Source organism: Pongo abelii, chromosome 20 (assembly GCF_028885655.2).
Source record: "Pongo abelii isolate AG06213 chromosome 20, NHGRI_mPonAbe1-v2.0_pri, whole genome shotgun sequence".
Taxonomy (NCBI): domain Eukaryota; kingdom Metazoa; phylum Chordata; class Mammalia; order Primates; family Hominidae; genus Pongo; species Pongo abelii.
Genome location: NC_072005.2, coordinates 55,999,519 through 56,022,456, shown reverse-complemented (window position 1 = coordinate 56,022,456; position 22,938 = coordinate 55,999,519). Strand labels below are relative to the sequence as shown.

At 56.0% G+C, this 22,938-nt stretch overlaps 1 protein-coding gene across 3 annotated transcripts in view; it reads right to left on the bottom strand.

Moving 5' to 3' along the window:
- The window catches only part of AP2A1 (adaptor related protein complex 2 subunit alpha 1), a 44,086-nt gene that overhangs the window by 432 nt on the left and 20,716 nt on the right, over positions 1-22,938 (bottom strand). The window contains exons 5-23 of one of the 3 annotated variants that reach the window (XM_054540991.2): positions 18,296-18,425; positions 17,381-17,482; positions 14,445-14,553; positions 7,904-8,054; positions 7,361-7,529; positions 7,089-7,226; positions 6,633-6,815; positions 5,720-5,817; positions 5,157-5,388; positions 4,889-5,056; positions 4,637-4,797; positions 4,121-4,186; positions 3,720-3,776; positions 3,529-3,611; positions 3,343-3,431; positions 1,105-1,229; positions 905-1,021; positions 741-810; positions 430-564 (exon numbers count right to left, since the gene is read on the bottom strand). In XM_054540991.2, coding sequence (XP_054396966.1) covers positions 430-564; positions 741-810; positions 905-1,021; positions 1,105-1,229; positions 3,343-3,431; positions 3,529-3,611; positions 3,720-3,776; positions 4,121-4,186; positions 4,637-4,797; positions 4,889-5,056; positions 5,157-5,388; positions 5,720-5,817; positions 6,633-6,815; positions 7,089-7,226; positions 7,361-7,529; positions 7,904-8,054; positions 14,445-14,553; positions 17,381-17,482; positions 18,296-18,425 — 2,383 coding nt within the window. The remainder of the gene's footprint in view (positions 1-429; positions 565-740; positions 811-904; positions 1,022-1,104; positions 1,230-3,342; positions 3,432-3,528; positions 3,612-3,719; positions 3,777-4,120; positions 4,187-4,636; positions 4,798-4,888; positions 5,057-5,156; positions 5,389-5,719; positions 5,818-6,632; positions 6,816-7,088; positions 7,227-7,360; positions 7,530-7,903; positions 8,055-14,444; positions 14,554-17,380; positions 17,483-18,295; positions 18,426-22,938) is intronic. The other 2 variants (XM_054540992.2, XM_063720213.1) reach the window with 2 other exon arrangements.

The following is a 22,938-nucleotide window of genomic DNA, read 5'->3' as shown; positions in this document are numbered from 1 at the left end:
CTGGGTGGGGGCATTGGGGGCAGAACTCAGAGGAGATGGGGAGCCCAGGGAAGTGGGGACACAAGGGAGATAGAAGAAGGAAGGATAAAGGGGCCAGAAAGGTGATACAAGACACAGGAGAGAAGAATGTAAGAATGAAATCAACAGAGGAGCCCGAGAGGAAGAAAATTATAAAAGATGAGGAGAGAAAGGTGGAAAGGATATGGAAAGGTAGAAATCAGGGAGGGACAGGAAGAGGAGAGGAACACCAGAGGTTGGAGACAGGAGAGAAAACTGATGGATAAAGAGGAGAAAAAGTGGACAAAGAAATGTGAGAGGAGGAGGGTCAAAGTGGGGACGTGAATTAAAGAACAGTGAGGCAGGAAGGGTGGGCGCAGAGATGACAGGCGGCCTTCCTGCCGGCCTCAGGCCTCCCACAGCAGCACTCACCTGGGCCTGGGCGTTGGGCTCCAGCCGGAGCAGACAGCCCACCTGCAGGGCTTTAGTCTGAATGATCCCCGCCCCCACGAAGTTCTCAGGGTTGGGGTCCACATTATCCAGGAGAGCAGAGCCAAACCCCAGAAGCTGGGAGGGAGGGGCGGCGCCGTCAGAGTGTGCCAGAGCTATTAGTTACCACACAGTGGCATCCCAGATCCCAAAAAACCCTTGGGGATGGGAATTGGCCCCACTTTACAGATGGGAAAACAGAGGCTCAGAGAAGCAAAGCAGCCATAGGCCGGCAAACGCCCGAGGTCTCTCACCTTGGCCTTAGTAACTTCTGCGTCCATGGGGTGGTTGGCTTTGAAGATTTTCTGCGCCTCCTGTTGAGGGCTGGGGACCGGGAAGGTTCAAGTCAGGGACCTGCACGGCCCGACCCGCCCACCAGGAGGCGCGGCTTTGGCTCCGCCCCCTCCCCACCCCTCACAGGCTCAGCTGCTTCCAGCGCTGGAAGAAATCCTGGGCCGCCATCTCGGTGGGCTGGAAGAACTTGTTGATGGTCACTGGGAGCTTCAGGGTGAGGGCCTGGGGGGCGCCACCGTACCTGGTGGGGGGAAATGGAGGCTCCGTTAGGCCCCGCCCCTCGCCCGGAGGCCCCGCCCACCGGCCGCGCCGCACCCGACTCACCGGAAGCGCACGGACAGCAGCGGGGGCGTCAGGAAGTCCCGCAGACACTCGATATTGAGCACCTGCTGCACCTGCGCGCCGCCATCCACCTGCGCCGCCACACGCTTGGTCTGCACAGCCAGCTGTGCCCGCCAGGGGTCAAGGAAGCCAGACAGAGGAGGCGGGCCCCCGGGAGGTCTGGGTTAAGAACCCCAGAGCTCCCGGCAGCTCCCGCCTGCAGGTCTTTGACGGACCCCATGGTGCAATCCTGGACTCAATCCTACAAGGTTCAACTACAAAGTTCATACTATGGAAACCTCTGAGGCGCCCCCTAGGTGCCTCCTTTGGCCTTCCACAGTGTCACACCACACTGAGACATAATAGTATTAGCTCTGGAGGCTGACTTGGGTTTGAATCCCAGCTCTTAACCACCTGAGTGGCTGTGGGCAACCACTCAACCTCTCTTAGCCTCTGGACATGTGTAAGCCTGGGCAACATGGCAAGACCCCATCTCTACAAAAAAATTAGCCAGGCATGGTGATGTGCAACTGTAGTCCCAGCTACTTGGGAGGCTGAGGCAGGAGGATGCCTTGAGCCCAGAAGTTCGAGGCTGCAGTGAGCAGTGTTCATGCCACTGCACTCCAGCTTGGGTGAGTGAGGCCCTGTCTCAACACAAGGACATGTGTAAAATGTCCTCAGGAGTTGATGAAATAATCCAGCCGGGTGTGGCGGCTCACGCCTGTAATCCAGCACTTTGGGAGGCCAAGGTGGGGAGGATCACTGAGCCCAGGAGTTTGAGACCAGCCTGGGCAACATAGTGAGGCCTCATCTCTATTTAAAAAAAAAAAAAAAGAAAATAATCCATCATAAGTACTTGTCTGTGTGCCCGGCACATGGTAAGTACACAAAGATGGTAGCAATTAGTGTTATCATCATCTGCATCTGTGTCAGTAGCCCACTGGGAAGGCCTGAGTCTCATGTTCTTTTGCCAATGCCTCCACTGAACTGCCTGCATGAGCCTCTGGAAATTATGAAAGAAGGATTTTTTTTTTTTTTTTTTTTTTTTCCTGAGACGGAGTCTCGTGCTGTCGCCCAGGCTGGAGTGCAGTGGCGCGATCTCAGCTTACTGCAACTTCGCCTCCTGGGTTCACGCCACTCTCCTGCCTCAGCTTCCCTAGTAGCTGGGACTACAGGCGCCCGCCACCACGCCCGGCTAATTTTTTGTATTTTTAGTAGAGACAGAGGGATGGAGGTTTCACCATGTTAGCCAGAATGGTCTCAATCTCCTGACCTTGTGATCCACCCACCTCGGCCACTCAAAGTGCTAGGATTACAGGCGTGAGCCACCGCGCCCGACCGAAGAAAGAATTTTGTTTTTCATTGTTTTTTTTTTTTTTTTGAGACAGGGTCTCACTCTGTCGCCCAGACTGTAGTGCAGTGGTACAATCTCGGCTCACCACAACCACCACCTCCCAGGCTCAAGCGATTCTCCTGTCTCAGCCTCCTGAGTAGCTGGGATTACAGTCGCGTACCACTACCACCCAGCTAATTTTTGTATTTTTAGTGGAGATGGGGTTTCACCATGTTGGCCAGGCTGGTCTTGAACTCCTGACCTCAAATGATCCACTGGCCTCAGCCTCCCACTGCTGGGATTACAGGTGTGAGCCCCCGCGCCCGGCCAGAAGGAGTTCTCGAGTCAAGCTTTTCTAATTTCATGAATGTGGAAATGGAGGCCCAGAGAAGGGGCAGGGGGGACTGATACCTCCAGCCGCCCTTCCAGGGTTTTCCAGACACTCTGATCTTCTCAATAACCCTATGAGGAAGAGGAGGGTCTACATACACGTCACAGCGGGGACAGGAGGGCCCAGAGAGGCAAAGTGACTCAGCCCAGATCAGGCCTGATCAGCGTCTGGGACCCGCAGGCCTGACTCCTGAGTGCAGGAGGTGCTGGCATCATGACATGGAGCCCAGTGGAGGACGATGGCAGGACACAGAAGGTGCCAGACAGGGACAAAATGAGGCCTGCAGCAAGGTGGAGTTCTGGAAATAATGCCTCCCACACACCACTTCACTGTCATCCCGTCCTGGGGGAAGGAATCCCACCCCCCATCTTACAGATGCAGACACTGAATCTCAGAGAACTAACTGCGTGCCCAGGAGAGGCTGAAGAGAAGTGTGGACATGGGTCAGCCGGCTTCCCCACGGTGAGGAAGGCCGACCTGGAGAGGCAGGAGGCCGGGCGGGGCCTGACAGGATATGAGTCTGGAGGTCTCCCGGGTGAACCACAGTGGGTGAGAAATTCTGGAACTGCACCGAGGTCTTGTTGCCATAGAAGAGATACATGCGGCCTGCAGTAGGTGGGGGAGGCAGAGCTCCATCTGAGTCCCTCTGACCCCTTCCCCAAGGTCTCCCTCCGACCCATTCCCACAGTCCCCCGGGACACACCCAGGTTCTGTCGGAACTCTGACTTGACTCCGATCTGCAGCAGCTGGTTCTCGAACAGGACCCCGTTGTTCTTACACACAAACCTGGGTGGGAGTGGCAGGGGACGCAGGATGACGGGGGGTGCCTGTCTGCACCTGGCCTAGGCTCCGCACCTGTCCCCGTTCCCCTCCCCCACCTCTCCCAGGACTCACTTATTCAGCAATTCATCGGCTTCCGGAATGGGAGGGCCGATGTCCTCAGGACCTGGGCTGGAGGTAGGGAGCGGAGTGAGATGGGAAGGGACTTGGTGGGGAGGGGCAAAGGCCCAGAGCGATTGAGTGCGAGAACAAGCCCTAAGGACAGAACCCCAGAACCACATATCCAGACTCCTCACGGAGCCTCGAGGAACCTCGCATCCATCCAGCAGTGGCCTCCAATGCGAATAGAACTCTGGCCCGTGCCCCCGCATCGGCAGACACCAAGTTTCCCTTTCCTCCAAGTCCCTGCCTCTGCTGCTCATCAGGAACCCGTTGACGAGGGCTCCCAGTACCCTAACTCTCCCTGGGGACACCCAAGTCTGCCCCCCGACCTCCCACCCCAGGCCACCCCTTACTCAGCAGCTGGAGCTGGGTCAGCCAGCAAAGCCATGGGGCTCTCGGGGGCAGGCGGCTCCAGCTCGCTGGGCCATCCAATCCCAGAGCAGACAAGAGAAGACAGGCGTGGCAGGCAGCCAATCCCAGATAGGCAGCAAGAGGGCAGAAGAGAGACAGAGGGAGAGAGGGAGGGAGGGAGGGAGGGAGAGAGGGAGGGAGGGAGGGAGGGAGAGAGGGAGGGAGGGAGGGAGGAGGGAAGGAGAGAAGGAGAAAAGGAAGAGCAGGCTGAGAAACGGTGACAGGAAAGGAGACAACGAAGGGTGGCCAGTGTCGGCGGAGTCCAGAGTGGCAGAGGGAGGGCGTGAGCAGGGAGGCTGGGGCAGGGGAGGCAGCAGCCAGGACTGGCGAAGGCATCGGGATGGAGAGAGGAGCGAGTAGGGGGCTGGGGAGGGGCTCAGGGAAAACGGGGACAGAGGCCGAGAAGGGACAGCCCCGGGGGTGGCCGCGAGAAGGGGCCCGGGCCCAGGGGGTGCTACCTGAGGAAGGCCTCTTCGGGGGTGGGCCCCAGGCTGGGCTGGGCGGCCGGGCCATCGAAGACGTCCACCAGGAGGTTCCCTGCCCCTGCAGAAGCTGGGGGTGCTGCCGGGGGAGGGGCTGCCCGCAGCCCCAGGAGGTCGGCGGAGGGCGAGGGCGTCGACTGTAGGAAGCGCAGGTCACGGTGAGGACAGGCAGCGCCCGGCAGAACCCAGCCCCAGGCACCCTGGCAGGGCCCACCCCAGGGGACTCACCACAGTGCTGGGGGTGGGCTCCATGCCCCCGTTGATGTCGTTGCTGCTGGGGTCCCTCCGGCCATCGTCCAGGGCGCTGCCGGCCCCTGGCCCCTTCTTGCGTTTCAGCTTGGCCAGGATGGACGACTCGCGCTCGGGGAAGGGCGGCATCTCCTCCAGCACCGTGGCCTGGCGCGGTCGGGGTGGGGAAGGTCAGTTCGGGTCAGGAGGAGGGGAGGGCGGGAAGGGGGTGTGCCGGGGGGTGGGGTGGGGGTGACAGGGCTCTGACCAGAACGTCGGTGCTGGCCACCGAACTGAGGGTGAGGTACTCCACGGCTCGCTGCTGCAGCTCCACGTCAGCATTGCGCAGCTGGGAGCCGGCTCGCAGGACGCCCTGGATGGTGGCCTTGGTCTCGGGGAAGAGGTTGATGAACTTGATGTAGGTGGACAGCAGCAGCGCCCGCGTGGCCACGCTGCACAGGTGGAACTTGGAGTGGAGCAGGGAGAACTGCACTGGGGGGCTGTGCGCGGGAGTGGGTGTCAGCGGGGCCAGACTCCACTGCCCTCTCCCAGAAACCCCCTCGAGAGGCCCCCCTCCCTGGGATGGACCCATCCCAGGACCCCAAGCCACTGGAGGGGAGTGGCCCTCCCCAGGCACCAGACAGGGGCCGCAGTCACACTCTGTCCACGATCCTGGGACTAAGGTCCTCTCTTACCCTGCTAGGTGGGTTGGGGTGGAGGCCGAGAGGATGGGAGCCCATCACCGCCTGCCCTGAGACCCCTGGGGATCCCCCAAGCCCTGGACCCCTCAGAAGCGTGTGTGTTCCACCCCGCAGGCTGAGGCTCCCTCACCTGGAGCGGGGGTCCCCAGCAATCAGGTTCCCAAACTCCCCAAGGATGTAGCCGCCAACCTTCACCATGTTCTCGTGACAGGCAGGGGCCTGGAGCGCCTGAAGGGGGCGGGAAAGGGTGTGGAGAGGACAACAATGAGCGCCCTCTCCGGGATCAGTGGGTGCAGCCACCTACTGACTGGTGGAACACTCAAAGCTCTGCTGCGGGTGGGGTTATAGGTGGGAAACTGAGGCACAGAAAGGTTGAGTAATGGGCCCAAGCTCACACAGGAAGTAAAACAGGGCTGTGGGCCGGGAGCGGTGGCTCATGCCTGTAATCCTAGCACTCTGGGAAGCTGAGGCGGGCAGATTGCCTGAGCTCAGGAGTTTGAAACCAGCCTGGGCAACATGGTGAAACCCCATCTCTACTAAAAATACAAACAAATTAGCTGGGTGTGGTGGCGCACGCCTGAAGTACCAGCTACTGGGGAGGCTGAGGCAGGAGAATGGCTTGACGCTGGGAGGCTGAGGTTGCAGTGAGCCGAGATTGCACCATGGCACTCACTCCCCACTCCAGCCTGGGCAACAGAGTGAGACTCCGTCTCCAGAAACAAACAAACAAACAAACAAACAAAAAACAGGACTGTGCGGGGCCCCTTTCCTGGGGCAGAGGGAAACTACTGAGATCTGGGGGCCAGGACTGTACACTGGGCACCCCATGCCCATGCCCTGGGGACTCCTCACATCAGGCCCATGAGGCCATAGCCCTGGGTCCCCTGGGTTGGCCCAGAGAGGCAGAGGCCCCACTCTGAGGTCACAGGGGTGCAGGAGGAGGAGGGTGGCTGGGCGCTGGCAGGCCCCACAGCCCTGGGCATCCTTGCTCTGCCTCTAGGTCCTGTCGTGGGGTCATGGGGGTCAGGGTCAGGGATGCTGACCTCAAAGACGGTCTTGGCAGCGTAGCCCTGGACGTCATCACGGTTGGTGACTATCTGTAGCACACGGTACCACACCTCCTCACTCACATAGTCACCCGCAATGCGGATGAGGTTGAGGATGGTGTCCACGTACCAGCTGTAGTCCACGGCGTACTTCTCGGCCAGGATGGCCACCTTCAGGACCTGCCGCCGGAGCGTGTGAGAGAGAGTGCCGCGGGCCACGTCGGGCTTTCACTCACCTGGATCTGGACTCACCACTGCCCCCAGCTAGAGACCCAGGAGTCCAGGCCCCAGCCCCTCCTCCCTCAGACGTAGGAACCCAGGCCCCCAGCCACCTCCTCCCTCAGACCCAGGCATCCAGGCTCCAGCCTCTCTTCCCTCAGACCCAAGAGTCTAGGCCCCCAGCCACCTCCTCCCTCAGACCCAAGAGTCCAGCCCGCACCCCACAGCACTCACGATCTCCTCGCGGATGGCGTAGTCTGCCGTCTCCAGGTACCGCAGCATCTCTGACACGATCTGCTTGGCATTGCTCCGGTCACACATGGCGTAGAGGAGGTCAGCCGCCCGCTGCCGCACGCTGACGTCCCGCTCCGTCTGAGGGCGGAGAGCAGGGCCCAGGTGTGTTTTAGACTCCCTGTTGGCACAGGGTTGGCCACCCAAGGGCCTCTGAGCCTCTGGGTATTTCTGAGGGGGGTGACAGGCCCGGGGTGGGCTCCAAGGGCTCACACCTTGAGGGCATTGATGACGGTGTCAATGTGCGTCTTGACGGCTTCGTGGGAGAACTCGGAGCTGGCCAGCGTGCACATGCTCTCCAGGGCCAGGTAGCGCAGGTTGGTCTCCCGGTGCTGCAGGAACTGGCCCAGCTGGTTGCAGGCCCGCACCAGGAGGTTGGGCTCACTGCCAGCAGGGGCCACAAGACAGGAATGGTGAGAGAAACTGACAGGAGGAGGTGGAGGACTCGGGCCCCAGCTGACCCATCTCACAGACCCCAAGGATCCAGGTCTTAACCTTGCCGGCCCTACATCGTAGTCCTGCACCTCCGTGACCCAGACAGCTGGGCCTTTGAGCCTAGAGAAAGATACCCAGCAATTCTGCCCCCAGGAAGGGCCCCAGCACCAACCTCACAAGGTGACACTTCACAGCCCCATCCTCCCCCCACCCTATCTAAAAGTCAAGATTCCCTGCCCTCTGCCTAGGACTCAGGAGTCCAGGCCTCCACGCCCCTCTTTCCTGGCCCCAGGCATCAGGCCCTGATAGGCCCAGGCGCGCACCTGTCATAGTGGATGATGAGGCTGATGGTCTCGAAGAGGATGGCGTTCTTGGCGTTGGAGTGCTGCACCTTCTTGGATTTGGGGGGCTCCTGGGCCTTGTTGAGCACAGTCTCCAGACATTCCACCAGCCGCCCCTTCACAGCCGCATCCTCTGGGGAAATGAAGGGGACACCCCTGGCTGAGTGTCCTGCCCACCTGGCACACCTGCTGGGGTGGTGGCCATGCCCCAGCTCCTGTCTTCCAAGGGAGGAGCTCGGGGTGCCTCTGACCCTCGAGAATTCTGCAGTTCAGGGCCAGGGTCTCTGCTCCCTCAACCTCTTCCCAGCCCAGCAGAGAAGGTAAGACAAGGCACCTCTGGAGACACAGGATCTATCCCCAGACCTGGGCTCTCCTCCTGCTCTGACCCTCTCGGGCAAGAGGTGGCACCATGTGAGCCTCAGTTTCCTCATCTGCAGCTCTGAGGCTCCTTAGGTTTCTCACAGAGCAAAGGAAGCTCCAGGAATCTTCCCCAGAGATGCCCCCAAACCCAGGCCTTCCCAAGGACTGGTGTGAGTGCCGAGCAGCCCCTGACAAAAATGCACAAGCCACCCACCCAAGTGTCCATTCAGCAAGAGAGCACTGCAGGCACACTCGGTGTCATCCTCCTGGCCTAGAGGCTGGGAGGTCAAAGGAGACAAGGCTCAACCAGGTGCCCCTCACCCCCCAGAGCTCTCTACCACTGACAGATGCCAGCCAGAAGCTCACAGGAACACCAATCACTACATTTCCTAGAATGTGACATGTTTTCAAGTGTATACAAGAGCTGTCAAGTGTTCCAGCAAAAAATGGTTCCGCAGATCTACAGGAAAATTCACCAGATAGAGGAACAAGCTAAAATACACCACGAGGCAGCAAAGAGCCCAGTCGCCACCATGGGACATACGGCAACGGCATCTCCTGGTTTCTCCAGAAACAGGTATGGGGGCTAGTGAAGACTACGAGAAATAACAAAGACAGAATCCAATTTAAATCCTATTTTTGGAAACAGGGCAACTATGCTGTCCAGGCTGATCTCAAACTCCTGGGCTCAAGCGATCCTTCTGCCTCAGCCTGCCAAAGTGCTGGGATTACAGTGTGAGCCACTGAGCCTGGCAGAGTCCGATTGAATATGTGATCCTAGATTGTACTGTGATATATATTGTTTTTTTTTGTTTGTTTGGTTTGAGACAGAGTCTTACTCTGTCACCCAAGCTGGAGTGCAGTGAGTGGTGCAATCTTGGCTCACTGCAACCTCCACCTCCCGGGTTCAAGCAATCTTCCCATCTCAGCCTCCTGAGTAGCTGGGACTACAGGCATGCACCACCACACCTGGCTAATTTTTTGTATTTTTTGTAGAGATGGGGTTTCTCCACATTGGCCAGACTGGTCTCGAATTCCTGAGCTCAAGTGATCCTTCTACCTCGGCCACCCAAATTGCTGGGATTACAGGCATGACCCACTGTGCCTGGCCCAGAACAACATATTTAAAGCCAAAACATCATGATGTCTGTAATTTACTTTTAAATATTTCAGAAGAAAATAAACAAGAGCATGCATACATGGCAAAATGTGAAGTCTAAGTAATGAGATCTCTCTACTTATCTGGATGTTGGGAAACTTTTCATAATGCATATGAGAAAAAAATTGACTTAGAAACAAATTGGCAATAGCCCACCACCATTTGCTGAAGAGGAGGTGACACAGGGTTGGTGTGTCCTCAGGCCCAGCCTCAGGACAAGGCTGTGTCTCCAGTTCCTACACCACCGAGGGTTGGAGTGGGTGAGGTGCCTGCCCTGGGTGTACCCCAGAATTACCAGCTGTGCCTTCTGGGGTGGTCATGGGCTTAGAGCATGACCTAAGTCCTTCTTGACAGGATAAAAAAGAGGCCCAGGGAAGGAAGACATGTCCCCAGGGCCACACAACAGAATTCATCACTGGTTTCACACACAATGGGCCTCTGGTGTCACCTCCATATCATATACTCAGAGTATCTACACACACACCATGTGCAGAGGGACGTGCATGGACACACGTGGATGCTGGCAAGCATTGAGACACGCACACACAGGCATGCACACAGGCATCTACACTCATGCACACATCCACTTGCACACATAGGTACACATGTAGATGCACACACCGATACACACACATGTAGATGCACACACCGATACACACACATGTAGATGCACACACTGATACACACACGTACACAAAGAGGGACACAGAGATACCATGAACACCGCCACATATAGACACAGACACGCATACATACAGATGCACACACCGATACACACACATGTAGATGCACACACCGATACACATACATGTAGATGCACACACTGAAACACACACGTACACACAGAGGGACACAGAGATACCATGAACACCGCCACATATAGACACAGACACGCATACATACAGATGCACACACTGATACACACACATGTAGATGCACACACTGATACACACACATGTAGATGCACGCACCGATACACACACATGTAGATGCATGCACCGATACACACACATGTACACACAGATGGACATAGATACCATGAACACTGCCACATATAGACACAGACACGCATACATACAGATGCACACACCGGTACACACACGTAGATGCGCACACCGATTCACACACATGTAGATGCACACACCGATACACACACATGTAGATGCACACACTGATACACACACATGTACACACAGACGGACACAGATACCATGAACACCGCCACATATAGACACAGACACGCATACATACAGATGCATACACCGATACACACACGTAGATGCACACACCGATACACACACATGTAGATGCACACACTGATACACACACGTGCACACAGAGGGACACAGATACCATGAACACCGCCACATATAGACACAGACACGCATACATACAGATGCACACACCGATACACACACACGTAGATGCACACACCGATACACACACATAGATGCACACACTGATACACACACATGTACACACAGAGGGACACAGATACCATGAACACCGCCACATATAGACACAGACACGCATACATACAGATGCACACACCGATACACACACATGTAGATGCACACACTGATACACACACGTGTAGATGCACGCACCGATACACACACATGTAGATGCATGCACCGATACACACACATGTACACACAGATGGACATAGATACCATGAACACTGCCACATATAGACACAGACACGCATACATACAGATGCACACACCGGTACACACACGTAGATGCGCACACCGATTCACACACATGTAGATGCACACACCGATACACACACATGTAGATGCACACACTGATACACACACATGTACACACAGACGGACACAGATACCATGAACACCGCCACATATAGACACAGACACGCATACATACAGATGCATACACCGATACACACACGTAGATGCACACACCGATACACACACATGTAGATGCACACACTGATACACACACGTGCACACAGAGGGACACAGATACCATGAACACCGCCACATATAGACACAGACACGCATACATACAGATGCACACACCGATACACACACACGTAGATGCACACACCGATACACACACATAGATGCACACACTGATACACACACATGTACACACAGAGGGACACAGATACCATGAACACCGCCACATATAGACACAGACACGCATACATACAGATGCACACACCGATACACACACATGTAGATGCACACACTGATACACACACATGTAGATGCACGCACCGATACACACACATGTAGATGCATGCACCGATACACACACATGTACACACAGATGGACATAGATACCATGAACACTGCCACATATAGACACAGACACGCATACATACAGATGCACACACCGGTACACACACGTAGATGCGCACACCGATTCACACACATGTAGATGCACACACCGATACACACACATGTAGATGCACACACTGATACACACACATGTACACACAGACGGACACAGATACCATGAACACCGCCACATATAGACACAGACACGCATACATACAGATGCATACACCGATACACACACGTAGATGCACACGCCGATACACACACATGTAGATGCACACACTGATACACACACGTGCACACAGAGGGACACAGATACCATGAACACCGCCACATATAGACACAGACACGCATACATACAGATGCACACACCGATACACACACACGTAGATGCACACACCGATACACACACATAGATGCACACACTGATACACACACATGTATGCACAGAGGGACACAGATACCATGAACACCGCCACATATAGACACAGACACGCATACATACAGATGCACACACCGATACACACACACGTAGATGCACACACCGATACACACACATAGATGCACACACTGATACACACACATGTACACACAGAGGGACACAGATACCATGAACACCGCCACATATAGACACAGACACGCATACATACAGATGCACACACTGATACACACACGTAGATGCACACACTGATACACACACATGTAGATGCACACACTGATACACACACATGTACACACAGAGGGACACAGATACCATGAACACCGCCACATATAGACACAGACACGCATACATACAGATGCACACGCTGATACACACACGTAGATGCACACACTGATACACACACATGTAGATGCACACACTGATACACACACATGTACACACAGAGGGACACAGATACCATGAACACCGCCACATATAGACACAGACACGCATACATACAGATGCACACACTGATACACACACATGTAGATGCACACAGTGATACACATGTAGATGCACGCACCGATACACACACATGTAGATGCATGCACCGATACACACACATGTACACACAGAGGGACACAGATACCATGAACACCGCCACGTATAGACACAGACACGCATACATACAGATGCACACACTGATACACACACATGTAGATGCACACAGTGATACACATGTAGATGCACGCACCGATACACACACATGTAGATGCATGCACCGATACACACACATGTACACACAGAGGGACACAGATACCATGAACACCGCCACATATAGACACAGACACGCATACATACAGATGCACACACTGATACACACACGTAGATGCACACACCGATTCACACACATGTAGATGCACACACCGATACACACACATGTAGATGCACACACTGATACACACACATGTACACACAGAGGGACACAGATACCATGAACACCGCCACATATAGACACAGACACGCATACATACAGATGCACACACTGATACACACACGTAGATGCACACACTGATACACACACATGTAGATGCACACACTGATACACACACATGTACACACAGAGGGACACAGATACCATGAACACCGCCACATATAGACACAGACACGCATACATACAGATGCACACACTGATACACACACATGTAGATGCACACACTGATACACATGTAGATGCACACACTGATACACACACATGTACACACAGAGGGACACAGAGATACCATGAACACCACCAGATATAGACACAGACACGCATACATACAGATGCACACACAATGACACACCCACACACAGGATGCACGCAGACATGCATGCACACGGGCAGGTATCGACACACACAGGTGAACGCATGCACGCATGCAGGCATGCACACAGACAGGCATGCACACCCAGAGATTTGGTGGTGTACATCAGCCCTGGCCCCTGGCAGGTGCTGAACATGCTGGCTGAACGGAGGGAACTGGTGCATTAGCACCTACTGTGTGCCAAGCCCCTCAGCACAGGGTCCGAAGAAACTGCTCCATGAGGTCAGTCAGCCAAGGCGACAGAAGCTCGGGGGGCGCTCAGTGGCAGAGGGAGGGGTTTAGAGCAGAGAGTCTGGGGGCCAACTGCCACTTACTGCCTAGAACGGTGATGTCTCACCTCCAAGCCTCAGTTTCCCTGTGTGCATATCACACTGGCTGTTCCTCCTTGCCAGCTCTGTTCGGCAGGTGCAGGTGCCCCCCTGCACAGTGCCTGGCTCACTACAGGAGTTTCATACACACTGGCTATTGTGACTGTGAGCAGTAAGGGAAGGTTCCCACCAGATGTGAAAACCCCTAACGGGGCTATGGTCATTCAGATAGCACAGCCTGGAATTACCCACTGACCGGGTGAGTGACTCTGGGCCAGGAGCTCCCTCTCCAAGCCTCAGATTCCTCATCTATAAAACAGGCACAGTTAACAGTCCCTCGCAACAGGGCTGGAGTGAGAGCCCGGGTAGCAGGGACCTCAGCTATGAGGTTGATCCACGATGCTGCACATGGGAGGCACTGGGCCCTGGGCTGCCCGCTTGCCTCCCCCACCGCAGCCATGTAACGGGACAGAGGAACTGCCCCAGCTTCAGAGAAATCCTGACCCAGCCCCTCCAGTCCCACCTGGTGCGCTGTGGAGCAGGAGGCCCCCAGATGCCAGCAGCAGGCCACCCCGGGTTGGGGAGTGCACGGCGTTCATTACCTGGAGGCGGGTAGCACTGCAGCAGCCTCAAGAGCTTCACCGAGAGCCAGGGCGCTGGGACAAAGTAGTAGGTGTAGTCCTGGAGGTCGGTGGAGGCCGAGGAGACAATCTGGCAAGGAAGAGCAAGGAATAAGTTGGGGGCTGGGGTGGGAGGGGCACGTGGGTCCACATGCCAGGGTGGAGCAAATGGTGCCTTCCAAGGGTGGTGCTGTCAGTGTTAACGGTTTTGTTAGTGGGTTTTTTTGTAGAGACAGGGTCTCACTATGTCGCCCAGGCTGGTCTCGAACTCATGGCCTCAAGCAATTCTCCCACCTCAGTCCCACAATGTCCTGGGGTTACAAGCATGAGCCACCATGCCCGGCCAATGCAATGGTTTTATGAAGCAGGAATCTGAGGCTCTGGGAAGGGAGCGAGGAAGCGTCAGGCACACTGTATGGGGGCAAAACTAGGACTAAGCCCAGCTGGTTGATCTTTCCAAGTAATGCTGGTGTGCGGTGGGCAGGAAAGGTCTCTGCTGGTTCCCTTCTGTGTGACAGTTTCCCAGGGCCCCCTCCTCACTCGGCTCTGAGGCTCCCATGCCCCAGGCTTCCTCCATCAGAGCACACAGCGCGCCAGCTCCTGGAGGCTGTTTCCTGTAGTCCCCCTACAAGGCTTGAAGCTACTCAGGGGCAGGGATTGGGTCTGACCCTTTTTTGGGTCGGCCTAATACAAGGTCAGATAGGAAGAGGTTTGGGGAAGAGGCAGGGAATTAGTGAAAGATTGAAAGATCATGGCCAGGTGCAGTGGCTCATGCCTGTAATCCCAGCACTTTGGGAGGCCAAAGTGGGTGGATCACCTGAGATCAGGAGTTCAAGACAAGCCTGACCAACATGGCGAAACCCCATCTCTACTAAAAATACAAAAATTAGCTGGGCGTGGTGGTGCCTGCCTGTGATCCATGCTACTTGGGAGGCTGAGGCAGGAGAATTCCTTGAACCTGGAAAGCAGACATTGCAGTGAGCCAAGATGGCGCCACTGCACTCCAGCCCAGGCAATAAGAGTGAAACTCCATCTCAAAATAAAAAGAAAAAGAAAGATTGGGCCCGGCATGGTGGCTCACACCTGTAATCGCAGTACTTTGGGAGGTTGAGGTGGGCGGATCACCTGAGGTCAGGAGTTTGAGACCAGCCTGACCAACGTGGTGAAACCCCACATTTACTAAAAATACAAAATTAGCCGGCGTGGTGGCACATGCCTGTAATCCCAGCTACTTCGGAGGCTGAGGCAGGAGAACTGCTTGAACCCGGGAGGCGGAGGTTGCAGTGAGCCAAGATCGCGCCATTGCACTCTAGCCTGGGTAATAAGAGCGAAACTCCATTTCAAAAAAAAAGAGAAAAAAAAAGAAAGATCATGTGACTGTTTTTCCTCATTGCAAACTCCTATTCAACCTTGAAAAGCCCTTCTCCAGGAAGCTCTGTCCCACCTCCGTGCTGGTCTGTGTTCCTGCCTCACTGTCATCCTGGCACACTGCAGTATTCAGATGTGTGATGAATGAATGAAACAATGACTGAGTGCAGTGGCTCACACCTGTAATCCCAGCACTTTTGGAGGCTGAGGCGGGAGGATCACTTGAAGCCAGGAGTTTGAGTGTGGGCGACAAAGCAAGACCGATCTCTACAAAAAATACAAAAATTAGCCAGGCTCCTGCAGTCCCAGCTACTCGGGAGGCTGAGGCGAGAGATAGCTTGAGCCTAGGAGCTGGAGGCTGCAGTGAACCATGGTTGCACTACTGCACTCCAGCCTGGGTGACAGCGAGACCCTGTCTCAAAAAAAAAAAAAAAACCTGAGAAAGAAACAATGAGTGGGCCGGGCGCAGTGGCTCACGCCTGTAATCCCAGCACTTTGGGAGGCCGAGGCAGGCGGATCACAAGGTCAGGAGATCGAGACCATCCTGGCTAACATGGTGAAACCCCGTCTCTACTAAAAATACAAAAAATTAGCCGGGTGTGGTGGCGGGCGCCTGTAGTCCCAGCTACTTGGGAGGCTGAGGCTGGAGAATGGCGTGAATCTGGGAGCTTGCAGTGAGCCAAGATCGCGCCACTGCACTCCAACCTGGGGAAAGAACGAGACTCCGTCTCAAAAAAAAAAAAGAAACAATGAATGGATGCACGAGCTGGTGTGTTCTTCTCTTTGCCTGCGAATCCAGGCCTCTTCCTAACTGCCCAGGAGACGCACATGTGTGTTCTAAGTCTCAATTCAGGGATCGCCGCCCCCAGGAAGCCTTCATGGACTCACAGGCTGGGTTAAGTGCCTCCTATGGGTGACCTGTCCTACCTCCATCATAGCACAAGTCACCCCCTTTCTGACAATCTGTGACTGAGTCACCTCCCTGCCAGCAGGACAGGGAGCTCCTTAAGAGCAGAGCTTGGTTCTGACTCATCTGTGTCCCTGGTGTCACCGGACATGGAGCCTGGCATGCACAAGGCCTCAGGGGATGTTCCTGGGCAGGACAGGAGCAAAGGTGGGAGAGGGACACCAGGCAGGAGTGAGAGGCTGCACAGGAAAGAGAGAGGCGGGAGGCAAAGCCAGAAGAGGGAAGGCGGGAGACAGAGAGAGAAGCAGGAGAGGGAGGAGGTCATGAGGGCGGCTCTGGCTCCTGGGGTGCTCGGCCTGCGAGGCCCTGTTCTGAGCACTTTATCCACAGCGCTCTGTGCTTCCAGGTGGGCACTGGTATTATCCCCACTGAACACAGGAGGCAGCTGAGGCCAGGGAGGTGAAGCCACTTGTCCGGGGCCACCCAGCCAGGAAGAGGCCGAGCCAGGATGAATCCAGCTCAGAGCCTGATTTGTAAACCTTGGGCTGGGCTGCTTCTCAGGGAGAGTGGGGGCCTGAGGGGTGTCAGAGGGCATAGGGATGCCAGGGCCACCTCCAGCAGCCAACATCTAGGCCACACCCACCCGGCTCAGGCGCGACACAGCCAGAGAGATGCACGTCTTGAAGTCATCTGGGTTCTTCTTGCAGAGACAGGTGATGAGGCTGACGGCAGCCGTGACCACACCCTGCAGGGGCAGAGGAGAGACAAGTCAGGCCCCTGGGGGAGGCGGTACCTGAGAGCAGAGGCTCAGGAGTGGGGCAGGGTCGGGATGTGTGTGCAGTTGGGAAGATGGGGTTTAGGGGTGTGCACGTGTCACTGTGCGTGCTTTAGGGGTGAGGTGAGGAGGCCAGGGGCCTCGGGTACCATGGCCAGCACTGACCTGGGTGTGTGGGGTGTTCCTGGCAGAACCCCAGGCAGCTGGGTAAGGAGCAGTGAAGGGGCGAGACTCTAGAGGGTTGGGACTGTGGGGGGTGGGACAGGGTCAAGGTTTCTGCGCTGGTGGGCAGGTGATGGGCGCTGCTGGGGGAATCTCCAGGTATTAGAAACAGAGTGGGATTTTCTAAGGGACTGGGTGGTTGGTGAGGGGTGTGGGGGTCACTGGACAGGATCCCTGGCCAGCCAGGGGAGTGTCAGAGATGGGGATGGGAGGGTTTCTGGACACTTGGGCAGGTAATGAGTACCGGGGACACTGGATCATGGTTTCTGGTGTCTGGTGAATGTCAGGGCCGAGGTGGGAGCCCCGGGAATCCAGGGGGGTCAGGGCTAAGGTGGGAGCCCCGGGAATCCAGGGGGGTCAGGGCTAAGGTGGGAGCCCCGGGAATCCAGGGGGGTCAGGGCTAAGGTGGGAGCCCTGGGCATCCAGGGGGCGTGAGGGCTGAGGTGGGAGCCCTAGGTATCCAGGGGGGTTAGGGCCGAGGTGGGAGCCCCGGGCATCCAGGGGGGTCAGGGCTGAGGTGGGAGCCCTGGGTATCCAGGGGCGTGACGGCTGGGGGCTCACCATGTGCTGGTCATTGAGCAGGTGTACCACGCGCGCCGTCCACTCGCCCATGGGCACCAGGTCAGGCGAGGCCTTGTAGAGTCGCAGGAGGCACAGGGCCGCACTCTGCTTGACACTGTCCATGCTGTCCCTGTGGGGACACCATGCAGGGCAGGGGAAGCAGAGTCAGTGACCCCAGCCCTGCACACCTCCCCTCCTCTCCTGTTCCTCCCAGGAAGGGTGTGCGAGGCCAGCGAGAGGGACAGACAGCCAGGCGGCCGCAGGATCCAATCTGGCACTGACCTCATGGCCCACCAGGACTCAATGTCTTCATCTGCAAAATGACTGCATCTCAGTAACCTCATGGTGTCCCTGGCAGGGCTCAGGAACATGTCAGGCCTGGCTCTGTACCTTCATTCATTCACCAAGCACCTACTGGGTGCCCATGGGGTACCAGGCACTGCTGTGGGCTCCATGGATAGAGTGGTGAACAAAGTGGTCCAAACACTTGTCCTCACAGGGCTTACATTTCAGACAGCACCACGAAAACACATACATCAAATACTGTCAGGGCTGGGCATGGAGGCTCACGCCTGTAATCCCAGCACTTTGGGAGGTCGAGGCGGGAGGATCACTTGAGGCCATGAATTCAAGACCAGCCTGGGCAACAGTGAGACCCAGTCTCTTCAAAAATACAAAAATTCGCCAGGTGTGGTGGCGCAGGCTTGTAATCCCAGCTACTCGGGAGGGTGAGGTGGGAAGATTGCTCGAGCCTGGGAGGTCGAGGCTGCAGTGCGTCACGACTGTGCCACTGCACTCCCTCTAGCTCGGGCAACAGAGTTAGATCTGTCTCTAAATGAATAAAAAAATTAAAAAATAAACAAAACAGAGTAACTTAATGAGGGAAGACTGAAAATCCTCTGCAACAGAATGTCCCAGGCAGAGGGAACAGCCTGTGCCAAGGCCATCAGGAAGGTGGAGCCCATGCGTAGGAGGAGCAGCGAGGAGTCCTGGGCGCTGCGGAGGCCTGCAGGCTGCAGCCTGAGACATGGGGCAGGAGGGCTGCAGATAGGACAGGGAGGGAACAGAGGGCCAGACCCTGCAGGGCCTTGTTGGCTGAAGTGAGGACTTGGCTTTTTAGTGATTGGGAGATGAAAGCTGCTGTGGGTGGTGAGCAGAGAATCAGCGTGATGTTAACACGACAGCAGGAACAGCTACCCCCGGACCCCTTCGGCCTGTCCAGCACTCCCACAGGTCTCTGGGTGGATTCACACATTTATCTTCTCTCCACAACAAACTGAGAAAATGGGTGTATTTTTGATCTGGCTTCGGTTTTTAAAGGGTCCCTCTGCCTGTTGTGAGGGAACAGACTTTGCAAGGCCCTTTTGAATCCAAGGGAACATATTCACAGATTCTGGCGGTTAGGGTGGCTCACGCCTGTAATCCCAGCACTTTAGGAGGCTGAGGCAGGAGAATCACTTGAGCCCAAGAGTTGGAGACCAGCCTGGGCAACATGGTGAGACCCCCATCTCTACTAGAAATACGAGAATTAGCCACGCGTGGTGGCGCCTGCCTGTAGACCCAGCTACTTGGCAGGCTGGGGTGGGAGGATCGCTTGAGCCTGGGAGGTGAAGGCTGCAGCCTGGGTGGCAGAGCAAGACCCTGTCTCCAAACAAAAAAAAGGGTGGGGGTACTTTGCAGATATGATGAAGTTAAGGATCATGAGATGGAGAGAGGATCCTGGGTGATCCAGGTGGACCCAATGTCATCACAGGGTCCTTATAAGGGAGAGATACAGTTCAGAGTCAGAGAGAGATGATGTGAGGATGGAACAGAGGTCAGGCAGGAGAGAAGATGCCACACTGCTGCCTTTGGGGATGGGGGAAGGGGCCACGAGCCAAGGAAAGCAGGTGGCCTCTAGGAGCTGGAGAAGGCAAGGACGCGGCCTCTCCTCTAGGGCCCCTAGAAGGGACGAGCTCTGCCCACGCCTTGATTTTAGCCCCGTGAGATGGATATCGGACTTCCGATATCCAGAACCGGTGTTTGACACTGCTGTGTTTGTGGTAATTCATCACAGCAGTCACAGGAAACCAGTGTAGGCACTTGTCTGGCACAGAACCTGGCAGCCAGCGGGCAGCCCATCTCAGAGGGCTGACTCCAGGCCCCAACCATAACCCAGCTCCTAGCACAGCAAAGAGCATGGAGCATGATGTTGTTCTAGAGGAGGCTCCCAGGGGAGCACCTTCTGGGGTCAGACACGCCTGCCTGAGGTTGTGACTGTGGGGCACAGTTGGGGGTAAGCCACTGACCCTCTCTGATGGGCTGTTTCCCCTTCAGGAAAATGAGGAGCTTTGTCGACTTTGGGGACAAAGAAATAAGATGGTGGGCCAGGCATGGTGGTTTACACCTGTAATCGCAACACTTTAGGAGGCTGAGGCAGGCAGATCACTTGAGGCCAGGTGTTTGAGACCGGCCTGGCCAACATGGTGAAACCCTGTCTCTACAAAAAAAAAAAAAAAAAAAAAAAAAGGCCAAGCACGGTGGCTCACACCTATATCAGGAGTTTGAGACCAGCCTGGCCAACATGGTGAAACCCCATCTCTACTAAAAATACAAAAATTAGCTGGGCATGGTGGTGTGTGCCTGAAATCCCAGCTACTCGAGAGGCTGGGGCAGGAGAATCGCTTGAACCTGGGAGGCGGAGGCTGCAGTGAGCTGAGATCTCACCACTGCACTTCAACCTGGGAGACAGAGTGAGACTCCGTCTCAAAAAAAAAAACAGAAATGAGACTGTGTGGCACATGGCCATAGCCTTGAATAAAAGGAGGTGCTGGGAGCTGTCAAGACTGGCCCAGCCGTGGCCTATCAGTAAAGGATTTCCCAGAAAGCACCCAACAGACAGCAAAGGACACAGGGGAGAAGTCCTCAGAGGGGAGACCTGCATGAGTCAAAGGCCTGTGGCAACATGTCTCACTGGATGTGCAGCCACCCAGCAGGTGGCTCCTGCCATCATCCAGGCAGATACTCGCCCGACTGACGCCTGTTGCTACAGCCTCCTAAAGTGCTGGGAACCTTCGTGTGCTGCAGCTGGAGGCAGACACAGGGACAGGCCCTCTGGAGAGGCTCTGGGTTTCCTCTGTCTAGAAAGGCCACTGCTGTGTGTGAAGCAGACCAAGACCAGCAGTGCTGCCCCCAGACGCCCGCCCTACAGAAACGTTCACTGCCCAGTGGTCATCAAGTTAGAACCAGAAACCAGCAAGAAGCCTGGCCACAGACGATGCTCCATTTGTGACAACACTTTCCCACCTCCGTCACGGCGCGCATCTCCCGAGCCCTGACTCCGGGCCACTTTCCCACCTCCGTCACGGCGCGCATCTCCCGAGCCCTGACTCCGGGCCACTTTCCCACCTCCGTCACGGCGCGCATCTCCCGAGCCCTGACTCCGGGCCACTTTCCCACCTCCGGCACGGCGCGCATCTCCCGAGCCCTGACTCCGGGCCACTTTCCCACCTCCGTCACACGGCGCGCATCTCCCGAGCCCTGACTCCGGGCCACTTTCCCACCTCCGTCACGGCGCGCATCTCCCGAGCCCTGACTCTGGGCCACTTTCCCATCTCCGTCATGGCGCTCATCTCCCGAGCCACAACGCATCTCCCGAGCCCTGACTCCGGGCCACTTTCCCATCGCTGCCACGGCGCGCATCTCCCGAGCCCTGACTCCGGGCCACTTTCCCACCTCCGTCACACGGCGCGCATCTCCCGAGCCCTGACTCTGGGCCACTTTCCCACCTCCGTCACGGCGCGCATCTCCCGAGCCCTGACTCTGGGCCACTTTCCCACCTCCGGCACAGCGCGCATCTCCCGAGCCCTGACTCTGGGCCACTTTCCCATCTCCGTCATGGCGCTCATCTCCCGAGCCACAACGCATCTCCCGAGCCCTGACTCCGGGCCACTTTCCCATCGCTGCCACGGCGCGCATCTCCCGAGCCACAGCGCATCTCCCGAGTCCTGACTCCGGGCCAAACTCTGCTCTAAGTGTTCCCGCACAGCTCGCTCGCTCCCCACCACAGCCCTCTAAGGACGCGGATTCTATCATCTCCATTTACAGATAAGGATACCACACAAAGGAATAAGAGCTATTTATCAACTTGGTTAAGTGGAATAAGGGCTGTGGTGCTACTGAGGAAAAGGTTAAACTACACAATATCAAGCTGCATATCCAAGCATAAAAAATAAAACCAACAAGTCAGGCGTGGTGGCTCACGCCTGTAATCTCAGCACTTTGGGAAGCTGAGGCCACAGAGGATCACTTGAGCTCAGGAGTTCAAGACTAGCCTGGGTAACATAGTGAGACCTTGTCTCTATAAAAAATTCAAATATTAGCCAGGCGTGGTGGGTTGTGCCTGTAGTCCCGGCTGCTGGAGTGGCTGACGTGGGAGGATCACCTGAGCCTGGGAGGTCAGGGCTGCAGTGAGCTATGATCATGCCACTGCACTCCAGCCTGGGCAGCAGAACGACTCTATCTCGAGCAAATCACGGATATGCACTACAATGTGGATGAACCTGAAAAACATCTTGTTGAGTGGAAGAAGCCAGACACAGAAGGCCACCTACTGTGCGGTTCCATTTCTATGAAATGTCCACATTAGGCAAATCCGTGACATA